Genomic DNA, 15,984 nt, shown 5'->3' on the forward strand with positions numbered 1-15,984 from the left:
AGAGCAAGCACTGAAGCCATTTTGAGGTTCTCCCCCAAGGCAAAATCCTGATACTCTTGTCTTTATTAATCCACCATATTTTTTAGAATATATATTTTATTGTAAAGATACTGTATAAATTGGTTATACAATTATATGAATTAGGTCATGAATACATTTCCACCTGCTTTGGATAATATTGAAGGACACCATCCCCACTCAACAAGATGAAAGGATGAGAAATGTTGGCTCAAAAAAAGCTGAAGAGTAAAGAATGGTTTCCCTTCACACCTAGCTTACCTCTGCCATGAAGGATTTCTCTGTACAATTTACAGAGGTTTTCTGACAAAGATTTTCCTAGGTTGGGCTTCTTTCCTGGGTGAATGTTCTAATTAATATTTGCTGAAGGTTGGCTTCTGGTTGAAAGACTTCCTCTCATGTTTATTTTTACAGAGATTCTGTCATGTGTCCAGGTCTCTGATATCTGTACAGATGAGACTTCTGGCAAAATCTTTTCTATGGTCATAATTTCTTTCCTGTCTATGCTCTCATATATGGTGAGGACTCAGTTCTGATTGAAAGTCATGTCACATGTGTTCTATTCACTACTTTCTTTTCTCCTATGAGTCAGTTCTCTGATGAACATGAGGTATTCCTTTCTGATCAAAGGATTTCCACATTTGTAATATTTTTAAGATTACTCTGCTGTGTGTGTCCTATGAACTTGGATCCATGACTACTTGGTAAAGGACTTTCCACAATTATTAATTTGTATTTTCTCACCTGTATCTGTTCTCTGATGCAAACTGAGTTAGGACTTTTTCTTGAAAACCTTTCCATTTTTTTTTCCTACATAGGATTTCTCTCCTCTTTGTGTGTGAGGGTGTGTGTGTGTCTGTGTCTGTGTCTGTGTGTTTTGTGTGTTCTATGATGAACCGTGAGCTGTGTCTTGTAGTTGGAGGACTCCACATCTTCTATATCATAAGGTCTCTATCCTGTTTTGGTTCTGAATTGCAATTTCAATTTTCTTACAGATCAAAGACTTTCCCATTGGGTACAATCCTAAGTTATTTCATTTGTGTGAATCAACTTATGTGTGTTAAGCTGTGACCTCCAGGTCTTTCCACACTGGTTGCATTCATAAAGTTTCTCTTCTTGTGTTCTGTGATGGATGTTAAGTTGTGCCTTCCAGGTGAAACAATTTCCATGCCTGCTACATACATAACATTTCTGCATGGTGGGTTTTTTCTGATGGACAGAAAGGTGTATGTTCTGGGTGAAAGACTTTCCAAATAGCTTACATTCATAAAATTTCTCTCCTGTGTGTGCTCTCTGGTGGACAGTAACTTGTAGTTCTGGCTGAAATACTTTCCACACATATGACATTCATAAGGTTTCTTTCCTGTGTGTGTTTTTTGATGGACAGTAAGGTATGACTTCTTGGTGAAAGACTTTCCACACATGTTACATTCATAAGGTTTCTCTCCTGTGTGTGTTCTCTGGTGGACAGTAATGTGTTCCTTCTGGGTGAAAGACTTTCCACACATGTTACATTCTTAAGGTTTCTCTCCTGTGTGTGTTCTCTGGTGGACAGTAAGGTTTGACTTCCAGATAAAAGACATTTCACACATGTTACATTCAAAAGGTTTCTTGCCTGTGTGTCTTCTCTGGTGGACAGTAAGGTGTGACTTCTGGGTGAAAGACTTTCCACACAGGTTACATTCATAAGGTTTCTTTCTTGTATGTGTTCTCTGGTGGACAGTAAGGTTTGACTTCTGGGTGAAAGACTTTCCACACAGGCTACATTCTTAAGGTTTCTTGCCTGTGTGTCTTCTCTGGTGGAGAGTAAGGTTTGACTTCTGGGTGAAAGAATTTCTACACACATTACATTCATAAGGTTTCTTTCTTGTGTGTCTTCTCTGATGGACAGTGAGAGTTGACTTCTGGGTAAAAGACTTTCTACACATATTATATTCATAAGGTTTCTCTCCTGTGTTTGTTCTCTGGTGGTCAGTAAGATTTGACTTGCAGGTGAAAGACTTTCCATAAATGTTACATTGATAAGGTTTCTTTCCTGTGTGTATTCTCTGATGGACAGTGAGAGTTGACTTCTGGGTGAAAGACTTTCCACACATTACATTCATAAGGTTTCTATCCTGTGTGTGTTTTCTGGTGGTCAGTAAGATATGCCTTGCAGGTGAAAGACTTTCCACAAATGTTACATTCAAAAGGTTTCTCTTTTGTGTGTGTTCTCTGGTGGACAGTAAGCTTTGATTTCTGGGTGTAAGACTTACCACATATGTTACATTCATAATGTTTCTCTCTAGTATGTGTTCTCTGGTGTATAGTAAGGCATGCTTTCTTGGAGAAAGAATTTTCACACAGGTTACATTCATAAGGTTTCTCTTCTGTGTGTGTTCTCTGGTGGACAGTGAGGTTTGACTTCCAGGTGAAAGACTTTCCACACTTGTTACATTCATAAGGTTTCTTTCCTGTGTGTGTTCTCTGGTGGAGAGTAAAGTTTGACTTCGAGGTAAAAGACATTTCACACATGTTACATTCCAAAGGTTTCTATTTGTGTGTCTTCTTTGGTGGACATTAAGGTATGCCTTACTGGTGAAAATCTTTCCACACATTTTACTTTCATATGCTTTCTTTCCTGTGTGTGTTCTGTGAGGGACAATAAGGTGTGTCTTCTCAGTGAAAGACCTTTTACGTTGTTTATATTCTTCAACTACAGAAGACACATGAGGACTATATACAGCACAAATCTTACCAGGTTCACTGAAAACACTCATTTTCTGACACCCAGTGACCTTTTCTGTCCTCATGCCTAAGGAGTTCCCATTATTCTTAATCAGTTCTGACTTCTATTTTGAGCTCAAATTAAAACTTCTTATAAGTCTCACTTTTTCCTCCCCTGGGTTACTATTCATGACTGCTACTTCATGGAGATATTTATTGTGACTTTCCTGACAGGTGCTAATCACATCCTCGATTTCTTGGGCATCTAAAATGTATAACAGAAAAATAGACAAAAACAAAAATGAGATCCATAAATTCCTTACTGTAAAGGTATTTTCTCACATTGTAACTGTTAAAAGATTTTCAAATATCAAAGCATTGTTTTCTGCAGAATAGAAACTTCTCTCTGCAATGTACTATGAATGTAGTACTGACATTTTACAATGTAAAATAATGTTTTTCTGTATTTCAGATTTTTCTATTTTTTTCTAGAAAATATTTACTGAAAATATTCATCTATGTACTTTTAATGCTTACATTCTGTATCTCACTCTGCCCAGCACAATTCACAAGATATTGTCCTGATCAGAGAAGATCAGCACTACCATTCTCCTATTTTCCTCCTACTTGCATAATACTAGTTTAAAAGAAAATGAGATCTCTTTTTGTACATTTCTTATTGTCTTTTTCTCTTGAAGAATGACTTCTCTAAATACAAAGAGAATTGCTAAAATTAACTACACTAGCACACCATATTCAGTTTGTCTCCACGTGAATTCTGGATTGACATTTCCTTGAGACAAAGGATCATCTAGTTCTCTGCCATACATTACTCAGGGGCATTAGGAATACTATTGCTCTGTACAGCTCAAGATAAACAGACCAACTGGGCTCTGGACCCATCATCACCATTCAAGATGTTTTAACTCACCTGTAAAATTGTTGTCTGAGCCTTCTCTTATCCATGGATCTGCACCTTGCTCCATCATCACAATCAATTTAGGTTTAGGAATACAGTGCCCTGTGAATACAAAATAGTGGAGAACTATTGCTCTTGCTGGGTCATCATTAATGTAAAGTCGCAGATATCCTGTTCACAAGGTTGCTCCTAAATCTGGTTTCTCAATTGTTTTTTGGGGGGTGGGGGTGCAGTTGTGGGGCCTAAACTAGGCCTGGGAGCTGTCAGGCAGATCTTCAGCTCAAGGCTACCACTGTACCACATGAGCCACAATGCAAATTCCGGCTTTTTTTTTCTGCTTATGTGGTGCTGAGGAATCGAACATAGGGCCTCATTCATGGAAGGCAAATCCTCTACCACTGAACCACCTTCACAGCTCATGGTTTCTCAATTCTTAACAGCTCCTTGGTGGAGTAGCATCCAGCTTTGTGTTTATTTTGCCAACTGTGTGGCTTGAACTCAGCTCTTTTGCTCAAAGCTAGCATTCTACTACTTTGAGTCTTGGCTACATTTCTAGTTTTTGAATGGTTAATTGGAGATAAGAGTCTCATGGTCATTTTTCTACAGCTGCTGGTTTCAAACTGAAACCTTCAGATGTCAGCCTCCGGAGTATCTAGGATTCGTAGATTGAAGCACTAAACCCTGCATCAGGTTGGGCTTACAAATACATACTTTCACCTACTGATTTCCAGAGCATAGAGTCAGTAGTAATGTATGTTCTATTCTAGACTGTAGATCCACCTACAGTAATTACCAAAGTATGGGAAGTCAGTCTACTATTAGTGGATCATAGCTTAGAACTTGTGTCCAACTACTGATTTACCTTCTTAAAGAATGAGAATAAAATTAGCTCTTGAGTTACATATAATGAAGTTGAAGTTTTCCTTAGAAAAAAAATGACACTTCCCATGAACTCGAATCTTTTTTTTTTTTGGAAATGTTATGGTCCAAAGGCTTACACCTGTAATCCTACATTTAAAAGATGAGATCAGAAGAGGCAGGCTTGAAACCAACCTGGGCACAGAAACACAGAATATATCCCAAAACAAAAGCCAAAATAGAATTGTGGCTCCAGCACTAGTGTGAAAGACAAACAACACCAGACTCAAATTTGACTGTGCTCAAGGCTAGCACTCTACTACTTCAGCCACAGCACCACTTCTGGATTTTTTGGCTTATGTGGAGCTGAGGAATGGAACCCATGACTTCATGCATGCAATGCAAGCACTCTACCAAAGGCTACCACTCTACCATTTGAGCTACAGCACCAGTGCTTCTAGGGGTATTTGGGGGCTGTTGTTGTTTATTAGGTACTGAGATACCAAACTTAGTGCTAGATGCAGGCTAGGCAAGCACTTTATCACTAACCCACATTGCCAGCCCCAACCACACTGTTTTAAGAAAGGAGGCAGGGCTGGGAGTGTGGCTCAGTGGTAGAGTGCTTGCCTTGCATACATGAGGCACTGGGTTCCATTCCACAGCACCACATCAGCAGAAAATTCATTGTAACTTATCACCAATTAAAAGCCAGAAAACTAGAAGTGACATTCTGGCTGGAAGTGGTAGCATGCCAGCCTTTAGTGAAAAGCATAGGGAATATGCCAGGGCCTCCCTGAGTTTAAACCCATAGCTAACAATTGAAAGAAAAAAAAGAAACAATCCCAAACAAACAAAAACCTAATTACTTGCTCATGCCTTTGTTCATATATTTTGCTTTGTAGTTGTAACTGAATACTTCCTGTCACTCCATTTTCTACTTTCTTCCTTTCACTTTGAGGGGTTGAGCCTTCAGACTTGCACATGGAAAGTGGATACTACATAGCAACCTATTCTTTCTTCTTTTAACATTAAAAGTCTGAATATAGGACAGGGAAGTTAGCTAAGTGGTACAGTGCTTGCATCGCAGGAATGAGGAGCTGGGTTCTATTCCTCAGGTTCTCATACACTGAAAAAGTCAGAAGTGGTGCTGTGGCCCAAGTGGTAGAGTGCTACCCTTGAGCAAAAGCAGCTCAGGGACAGCACCTGACCCCTGAGTTCAAGCCTAAGCACCAGCAAAACAAAAAGTCTGCTCATTTAAATTAATCAATGCTTCCTCTGGAATTTAAAAGACAAACTAACAAGTGACATAAGTTTACTTTCAATAGTATTGTCCTCCTTTCCAGAGAGTTCACGGACCCCACACAGAAGAGACCCTAGGCCTCTGCTGTCATTTATAAACTAGCTATTGTACAACATTAAGCATCAACACATACATTTCTGTTCTTATTATTTTGAACACAATGGGATTTGTAAGGGTTGGTAAAAATAAGTGAACGAAACTCTTCCTTTTCACCTATTTGTTGTGATAGTAATGGATCTATTTTGCTGTGCACTCAAGTCCCACACTGGTCATTGAACTTCTCTCCAGACTACTTTTCAATTTCTTTTTTTTTCTTAGGACACACACATTCACACATATCCTGAAGAATTTTTACTAGTGCATCTAACAATGTTTTACTATCAATTATTCTAATCCACAAGTAATTGTATCATCTACATAGGACAAGACTATTACATTAGGCCACTGACTTATCTGACAGGTCCCTGTGTCAACAGTCAGTCCTGCAGGAAACATGTGTACACCTTGGCCCATGCTGCAGGTGCCATGCTGTGCTGGTGGTGGACTGATGGGTAGCACATACCCTGCTCTAGGCTTCTCACTCCTGTCCAAAGGGGCTTGCCAGGTTTGCCTATTACATGAAGACTTTGGCACTGCCCTCCTCTCCTCAGCTGGCTCCTTACCAAACTTTTCTTTCCTGTACCTTCCATTTTGAGTTCTGGCATAGACCATGAGCCCAACCAACTTCCACCACATCAGATGAAGTCTCCACATCAAACTTTTAGTAACAAATATTTAAGTTAAAATGTACATATTAAGGTTTGGCTGGGTTTTGCTCAAATCCATATACAAGTGAGGCAAAGATGGTTGGCTGTGGATGCTCCAGGTAGTCATCTACTCAAAGTACTGAGACCTCTATAACAGGGACTTCATACAAGGGTGTAAGTGATCCAGAAAAATGAAAGAGAATTTTAAAAGAACTTCTCAATTCATTGAGGGAACAGAAAAAATGTACACTTAATGTTAAGCTAATTATGGGAGGAAAAATGACCTAGAGCTGGATAAACATAAAAATATAAGTGCTCAAGGTAATACAAGGGATATTTGGGTGGTCCCTTAGGGTCTAGTGAAAATCCTATGATAGCCTTGTTCAGTACCCACTGTGCTCAGTATTCCAGCTTCTTTCCCCTTCCAGTCAATCTGAGGTGCATCATTCCAGGTTAGCCTGTGGAAGAAACAAGGGTTTATCTAACATCTTTTTGTCTCATTGTGATCAAGATTGATTGGGAATTGGAGGTTCTTGGTTAAATACTTAGATCTCTGGAGAGCAGACTCTTCAGGGTCCTGACTTTGAATCATATTAACTGCCCCTGCTGATGATATCAGAATTTTCTCTAAAATAAATGACTTTATTTGTATACTTTATCCAGTAACATTCACTGAATGGCTATTGAAAATAATCTAATTTAGAGCTGAAATCTTCATACAAAGGCAGAACTCTTCTAAAGCCTAATTTTGAAAAGGGCTACAGGATGAACCGTGTGGTAGGACCCTTGACATTCTGAAAACTTGTGTATCTTAACCCACTCTTAGTGACTGTGTCTAGGGTGAATATGTACCTAAGTCATGGTTCACCACTTCTCTTCTGAGGACATAGCTTTTAGAATGAGCTGAAACTAAATATCCTCTCATTCACCCCTGTGAGTGGCCTTGAAATAAAGTGCAATCAGAAAGGGAAAAACAACAAAAATGCTTAAACTCATCTGAACAGCTCAGATTGAAACGAGGTTTTCTCCTACATCTATGTGCACACAGCACAAGATCAGTCTTCTCATTCAAATATATTGGTATTCTGGGACCTTAAATCATCACTACTTGATACTTCTTTTCTTATGATACTGTTTCAAGTATACTGAAATATTTGGCCACATTTTATATGTTGAGATCTCTCTTTGAAGGTCTCATTCTGCACTTTACAGACATGGACCACATTGTCCTGCATAGTATCTTGAACATCTACAAGGACTTAAGAACTAGTCAGAAACATAAAGGTATGTGCATGTGGATTCACTTGACAAAATAAACCAAAATATTCATACAATCTATCATTACCCTAGCCTATAGGACATTTCAATATCAACTTCAATTGAGGACAATGACTATACCATATGGAGGACTTTAGGCTTAAACAAGAATGGTAACTTTTCTGCAGGAGGACCAAAAATCCATTTTACAAAATATCTTCCCTGGCCTTGGAGTTCTTTCTACTCAGGGCCTGGGTACTGTCTCTGAGCTTTGGTAATAAAGGAACAAAAGTGTTGACAGTCTATAAACTTCATTCACAGTACTACTTGTGGGAAATTTGGTGATAATTGGCCATAACAATTTTACAGCAATTCCTACCTAGTTTGCCTTTCAATTGTGATCTTTAAACCTCATACTCTTGAGCAAGTAAGAATCCCGATGTGAAGCACCAGTGCCCTGTTAGATCAGGAGGTCTTAATAACTTGATCCACATAACAGGATATAAAATTTATAACATCATATAGCCATATGCAAAGGTCCTTTTGCAGTCACTTGGTAAAGGACTGTTTACCTATCATTGGGTAAACCACACCCAAATTCTTCCACTAAATATTTGGAAGGATGTGTTGGTTACACGTATCTTATTATTGGTCCTCAGGTTAAATTCAGGGGCAAAATTTGTGAGTCTTCCTTTACCTTCTATACCAGATGCCCTTTTGTATCACTGATTTTTCACCTTAGGGTCTTGCTTCTCTGCCTGGTCCTTTCAACACACTAATTTTATAATTACATATCACAAGTAGCAAAAAAGATAGGCACATATAACCAGAGCCATGCTTTTATTGGCTAAGATACCATTTTCATGAAGCTTTTGCATGGGATGGCCTACAAAACTATCTAATTTCAGCTTCCTCAATAGTTAGGATTCCACACATCAGGGAGTGTAATTACTCATTTTTAATTGCTGGTCTGAAATTAAAAGAGGAAAGGGTACTTTACCAATTCAGTGAGCATTAAGTCCCATTAATTCTGAATTCAAGCAAAGTGTTGGCCAAATGATAATAACAAAAATAATACAAAACATTAATAAAATATGTTATCATCAGGCATACTTTAAATGAATGTGGTATGTTGGTTCATAATTTGAGGTATATAACAGGCCTAGGTAGGACTCCAGTCTGTGAACCATCCCTTCTCAGAAAGCATACAGTTTGTAAACATGGGAGAATGAGCGATTCCCAAATGGATAGTGTGTGTGTGTGGTACAAATAGGAATGCCAAGGGCACAGGTGCCTCCCAATCCCATTTGTTTTACTAGGCCTCTGTAGATAAGCAGAAGGATTGGGCTGGGAAGGTGGCTCAGTGTTAGAGCACTTGCCATGCATGCATGAGGTCCTGGATTCGATTCCCCAGCACCACATAAGCAAAAAGAAAAAAAAAGCTGGAAGTGGCACTGTGGCTCAAATGGTAGAGTGCAAGCCTTGAGCTGAAGAGCTGAGGGACAACACCCAGGCTCAAAGTTCAGGCCACAAGACCGGACCCCCCACCCCAAAAAAGTAGAAGGGTGAACAGTGTGATGGAAGGGGTTAAGCGATCAACTAGCTAAATCTTGCAATGTGAAGTCCACTGTCCTTATCTTGTAAATGGAATCATAGGCAGGATTTAAGGATTCCTTTTTTTATTGTGAAAATACTGTAAAGAAGAGTTATTATTTTTTTATTTATATCCCTTCCCAGCATCCCCTCCACCCTCCACTCAATCCTCCCCCCTCCCCCCCAGCAGAAGAGTTATTTTTTAACAATTGAAATAAATACTGAAATTCTTGAAGCCACAGGAAGCCTGAGCAAAGCACTGAAGGAAACCTCCTGTTCCCAGAGAGAGATTTCTTCAGAACAGCCCACAGGGCTCATGCTTTGATTCCTAGCTTTTATGGAGGCCAAGATGACAGAATCTCCTTTGAAGCCAGTTCTGGCTGGCTTCAACTCAGTTCCTGAGTTCAACACCTCATATTGGCACAAAACCATTTCTTCATGGAAGTGTGAAAGTAGAGCTCTTCATGTAACCAAACAGCTCTGGACATATCTAGAATGATGGCTTATATAGGATCTGGGGCCTTGGTCTTAGTTTATTAATTAAGCTCTTTCTGATGTAACAGAAATTTTTTCTAAATGCCTCCAGGATATCTTTAATTACATAACTATACAGTGGCATCTATCTTGGCTCTAGAAATTCTAAATTTAGGTCAACCTTTCTGTTTCTGTAAAAGTAGACAGTATATTTGTTGGAAGCCACATTTTGGAAGATGGAATACTGGAGTCTATTTCACAGCTAGCAGTCTGAAAGCAGCCTGTTGTAACAAAGACATGCAGTCCACAAATACACTTAGACAGCTTGGAAATAGGACAGAAAGGGGGGGGGCGGAGAATAAAAACAGCACCGAGAAACCAATAAGCACCAAGAGAGTGCTGCATTGGGACACTATGATGACCAGAGAAAAGCCAGGAGACAGCACACAGGACATGATTACAGAGACATGTGGCATGGCATCTGGTGCCACTGCTGGGCCAGCCTAAATAGGGCCTAAGCAGTAGGCAGGTCTACAGGAAATTCCCAGTCCCAGGCACTGGACTATCGGTTTGAGTAATATATCAGCCAAATGCCCATGCCTGCTTGCAGGGATCCAGCCCCATCCATCAGTTGGGTGGTAAGTGACGGATGGGGCATTTCCTTCCCCCTGCATGAAAACAAGATGCCAGACCCCACCATCTACTATGTGGCCAATAGGGCACCAGCCACACCTGACCTCCTTACTTAATATTACTGAATTATTAAATCAATTTATAAAATGTTACACCCTCTTTTTCAATTTGAAAACATTCAAAAATTTGGTTTTTGTAAAAGCCACTTTTCTTGAGGCCCACCTCTTAAAGAATAATTCTCACATGTGTGTTAAACATTCTTCTTTTGAATAGTTTATTTCTTCCTTCTTCCTCATTGCTTCCCTTCCTCTTTCCCTCTCTCACTTCCCTCCTCCTTCCTTCCATCTTCTCAGGGTCTACATGTGATGCTGTAGCTCAAGTGGCAGATGGTTTTATTTTTTGGTTAACTTCAATTTTTGTGAGAGATTGATCAATATCTTTGTGTGCTTGATTATTTCCCCTAATATCATATCTACTTTGGCCCTCTATGAGATAACACAGGTGCAACACATCATCCACACTGGTGTTTTATTATAGCTCACTCAGCAGAACAACTAAATGGGCTAAGAGTGAATCAATCACAAGTTGTTCATCACCAGTGATTAATTAAAGAAAAGTGCAAGCACTGAAGACACTTTGGGGTTCTCCCCCAAGACAAAATGCAGAGATTCTAGTCTTTATTAATCCATCATATTTTTAAATATACATTTTATTGTAAAGATACTGTATAGATTGGCTATACCATTATATGAGTTAGGTCATTAATACATTTTCTATCGAGCATTGTTACCCCTCCAAGAAAGACTTTACTACTGTTATGACTTTTTCTAGAAAACCTTTCCATTATTTCTACATATGATTTTTCTCCTCTTTGTGTGTGTGTGTGTGTGTGTGTGTGTGTGTTTTGTGTGTTCTGTGATGAACCCTGAGCTGTGTCTTCTAGTTGGAGCACTCCACATCTGCTATATCATAAGGTCTCTATCCTGTATTTGTTCTGTATTGCAATTTCAATTTTCTTACAGATCAAAGACTTTCCCCATTTGGTACAATCCTAAGTTATTTCATTTGTGTGAATCAACTTATGTGTGTTAAACTGTGACCTCCAGGTCTTTCCACAATGGTCGCATTCATAAGGTTTCCCTCCTTGTGTTCTGTGATGGATGTTAAGGTGTGCCTTCCAGGTGAAAGAATTTCCATGCCTCCTACATACATATCTGTCTGGTGGGTTTTTTTCTGATGGACAGAAAGGTGTATGTTCTGGGTGAAAGACTTTCCACATAGGTCACATTCATAAAATTTCTCTCCTGTGTGTGCTCTCTGGTGGATAGTAAGTTGTACCTTCTGGATGAAAATCTTTCCGCAAATATGATATTCATAAGGTTTCTTTCCTGTGTGTTTTCTGATGGACAGTGAGGTTTGACTTCCAGGTGAAAGTCATTCCATACATGTTACATTCATAAGGTTTCTTTCCTGTGTGTATTATCTGATGGACATTGACGCTTGACTTCCAAGAGAAGGACTTTCCACACATGTTACATTCATAAGGTCTCTCTAATGTGTGTGTTTTCTGGTGCACAGTAAGGTTTCCTTTATGGGTGAAAGACTTTCAACACAAGTTACATTCATAAGTTTTCTCTCTAGTATGTGTTCTCTGATGAAGATTAAGATTTGATTTCTTGGTGAAAGATTTTCCACACATCTTACATTCATAAGAATTCTCTCCTGTGTGTGTTCTCTGGTGCAGAGGAAGATATGCCTTGCAGTAGAAAGACTTTCCACAAATGTTACATTCAAAAGGTTTCTCTCTAGTATGTGTTCTCTGATGGAGATTAAGATTTGATTTCTTGGTGAAAGATTTTCCACACATCTTACATTCATATGGTTTCTCTCCTGTGTGTGTTCTCTGGTGGTCAGTAAGATATGCCTTGCGGGAGAAAGATTTTCCACAAATGTTACATTCAAAAGGTTTCTCTTTTGTGTGTGTTCTCTGGTGGCGAGTAAGCTTTGATTTCTCGGTGAAAGACTTTTGACACACATTACATTCATAAGGTTTCTCTCTAGTATGTGTTCTCTGGTGGCAAGTAAGCTTCGATTTCTCGGTGAAAGACTTTCCACAAATGTTACATTCAAAAGGTTTCTCTTTTGTGTGTGTTCTCTGGTGAACAGTAATTTGTGTCTTCCAGGTGAAAGACTTTCCACACATGTTACATTCATAAGGTTTCTCTCCTTTGTGTGTTCTCTGGTGGCTAGTAAGATATGCCTTCCAGGAGAAAGACTTTCCACACATGTTACATTCATAAGGTTTCTCTCCTGTGTGTGTTCTCTGGTGTCTAGTAAGATATGCCTTCCAGGAGAAAGACTTTCCACAAATGTTACATTCAAAAGGTTTCTCTTTTGTGTGTGTTCTCTGGTGAACAGTAAGCTTTGATTTCTGGATGAAAGACATTCCACACTTGTTACATTCATAAGGTTTCTCTACTGTGTGTGTTCTCTGGTGTCTAGTAAGGTATGACTTGCATATGAAAGATTTTCCACAAATGTTACATTGAAAAGGTTTCTCTTGTGTGTGTGTTCTCTGGTGAACAGTAAGCTTTGATTTCTGGATGAAAGACTTTCCACACTTGTTACATTCATAAGGTTTCTCTCCTGTGTGTGTTCTCTGGTGTCTAGTAAGATATGCCTTGCATATGAAAGATTTTCCACAAATGGTACATTGAAAAGGTTTCTCTTGTGTGTGTGTTCTCTGGTGGACAGTAAGCTTTGATTTCTGGTTGAAAGACTTTTGACACATGTTACATTCATAAGGTTTCTCTCCTGTGTGTGTTCTCTGGGGGACAACAGGGTGTTTCTTCTCAGTGAAAGACTTTTCACACTGTTTACATTAGTCAACTACAGAAGACACATGAGAACTATATGCAGCACACATCTTACCAGGTTCACTGAAAATACCCATGCTCTGACAGCCAGTGACCTTTTCTATCCTCATCCCTAAGGAGTTCGCATTATTCTTAATCAGTTCTGACTTCTGTATGGAGCTCAAATGAAAACTTCTTATAAGTCTCACTTTTTCCTCCCCTGGGTTACTATTCATGATTGCTACTTCAGAGAGATATTTATTGTGAGGTTCCTGGCAGGTGCTAATCCCATCCTCCATTTCTGGGACATCTAAAATGAATAATAGAAAAATAGACAAAAACATAAATGAGATCCATAAATTCCTTAATGTAAAGATATTTCCTCACATTCTGTTACAATATTTTCAAATATGAATGCATTGCTTTATGCAGAATATATATATTTTTCTGCAATGTAGTAATTAAGAAAAAGTAGTACTGACATTTTACAATGGAAAGTAATGTTTTTCTGTATTTCAGATTTTTATATTTTTCTCAAGGAAATATTTACTTAAATTATTCATCTCTGTACTCTTAATGCTTCCATTCTGAATCTACCTCTATGCCCAGCACCACTGATAAGAAATTGTCCTGATCCTATTTTCCTCCTACCTGCAAAATACTAGTTTAAAAGAAAATGAGATCTCCTTACTACATTTCTTATTGTCTTTTTCTCTTTATGAATGACTTCTCTACAGAAAAAGAGAATTGCTAACATTAACTACACTGGAACATCAAATTCAGTTTCTCTCCACAAGAATTCTGGATTGACAATTCCTTGAGACAAAGGATCAACTAGTTCTCTTCCATACATGATTCAAGGGCACTAGGATTACTATTGCTCTGTACAGCTCAAGATAAACAGACCCACTGGGCTCTGGACCCAAAATCACCATTCAAGATGCTTTAACTCACCTGTGAAATTCTCTTCTGAGTCTTCTCTCATCCATGGTTCTGCACCTTGCTCCAGCTTGACAATCAATATAGGTTTAGGAACACAGTGCCCTGTGAATAAGAAATAGTGGAGAACTATTGCTCTTGCTGGGTCATCATTAATGTAATGTTGCAGACATCCTGTTCATTGGGTTGCTCCTAAATCTGGTTTCTCACTTGTTTTATTTTTTGGGGGCTGAGATCAGTTTTGGGGCCTGAACTATGAGCCTGGGAGCTCAAGGCTAGCACTCTACCACTTGAGCCACAATGCCAATTCTGGCTTTTTTTCTGCTTTTTTTGGTGCTGAGGAATTGAACACAGGGCCACAAGCATGCAAGGCATGGGCTCTACCACTCAGCCACCTTCCCAGCCCATGGTTTCTCAATTCTTAACAGCTCCCTGGTGTACTTTCCCCAGCTTTGGGTTTATTTTGCCAATGTGTGGCTTGAACTCAGCTCTTCTGCTCAAATCTAGCATTTTACTGGTTTGTGTCTTGGCTGCATTTCTAGTTTTTGAATGGTTAATTGGAGATAAGTGTCTCATGTCCATTTTTCTATAGTTGCTGGCTTTAAACCAAAATCTTCAGATTTCAGCCTACAGAGTATCTAGGATTCCAAGCTTGAAGCAATGCAACCTATGTCAGGTTTGGCTTACAAATACACACTTTCACCTACTGATTTCCAGATCATACTGACAGTAGTAATGTATATTCTATCTAGACTGTAGATCCACCTATAATAATCACCCCAAGTCTGGGAAGTCAGTCTCCTATTAGTGGACCATAGTTTAGAACTTTTGTCCAACTACTGATTAGAAATCTTAAAGATTGACAAATGACATAGCTAGCAAGATCAATAGAAAGCCCACGGATTGGGAGAAGATCTTTACTAGCCATACAACGGACAAGGGTCTCATATCTAAAATATACTTGGAACTCAAAAAATTAAACCCCCAACAACAAATCCTCAAAGAAACAACAGCCCAATAAATAAGTGGGCGAAAGACTTAAAGAGAAACTTCTCTGAAGAAGAAAGAAGGATGGCCAACAAGCACATGAAGAAATGTTCAACATCCCTAGCCATAAAAGAAATGCAAATCAAAACAACATTGAGATATCACCTCACCCCAGTTAGAACGGCAAAAATCAAGAACTCTAACAACAACAGATGCTGGAGGGGATGTGGACAGAAAGGAACCTTACTTCATTGTTGGTGGGAATGTAAACTTGTTCAACCACTTTGGAAAGCAGTATGGAGGTTCCTCAAAAGACTTCACATAGAACTCCCCTATGACCCAGCAATCCCACTTTTGGGCATTTACCCAAATGTTTACAAACAAGACCACACTAAAGCTACCAGCACGACTATGTTTATTGCAGCATTATTTACCATAGCTAAGATATGGAACCAACCCAGATGCCCCTCAGTAGATGAATGGATCAAGAAAATGTGGTATATATACACAATGGAATTCTATGCCTCCATCAGAAAGAATGACATTGCCCCATTTGTTAGGAAATGGAAAAACTTGGAAAAAATTATATTAAGTGAAGTAAGCCAGGCCCAAAGAAACATAGGTCCCATGGTTTCCCTTATTTGCAATATCTAGTATATCTATGAGTCAAGCGGAAAAGGTCAGATAATGTGATGTCAG

General features: G+C 39.0%; 1 protein-coding gene and 1 pseudogene across 1 annotated transcript; both read right to left on the reverse strand.

Annotated features, from left to right (window-relative positions):
- Nucleotides 1-2,130: 2,130 nt before the first annotated feature.
- LOC106001815 lies at nt 2,131-2,810 on the reverse strand (annotated as a pseudogene).
- Nucleotides 2,811-11,938: 9,128 nt separating this feature from the next.
- On the reverse strand, nt 11,939-12,974 carry LOC106001818 (zinc finger protein 180-like). The gene has a single exon (XM_013036787.1). It carries the CDS (start codon nt 12,948-12,950, stop codon nt 12,111-12,113), a length of 840 nt encoding a protein of 279 aa, XP_012892241.1. The 5' UTR covers nt 12,951-12,974; the 3' UTR covers nt 11,939-12,110.
- Between the last annotated feature and the right edge of the window lie 3,010 nt (nt 12,975-15,984).

This window comes from Dipodomys ordii, unplaced genomic scaffold (assembly GCF_000151885.1).
Source record: "Dipodomys ordii isolate 6190 unplaced genomic scaffold, Dord_2.0 Scaffold447, whole genome shotgun sequence".
NCBI classification, from domain to species: domain Eukaryota; kingdom Metazoa; phylum Chordata; class Mammalia; order Rodentia; family Heteromyidae; genus Dipodomys; species Dipodomys ordii.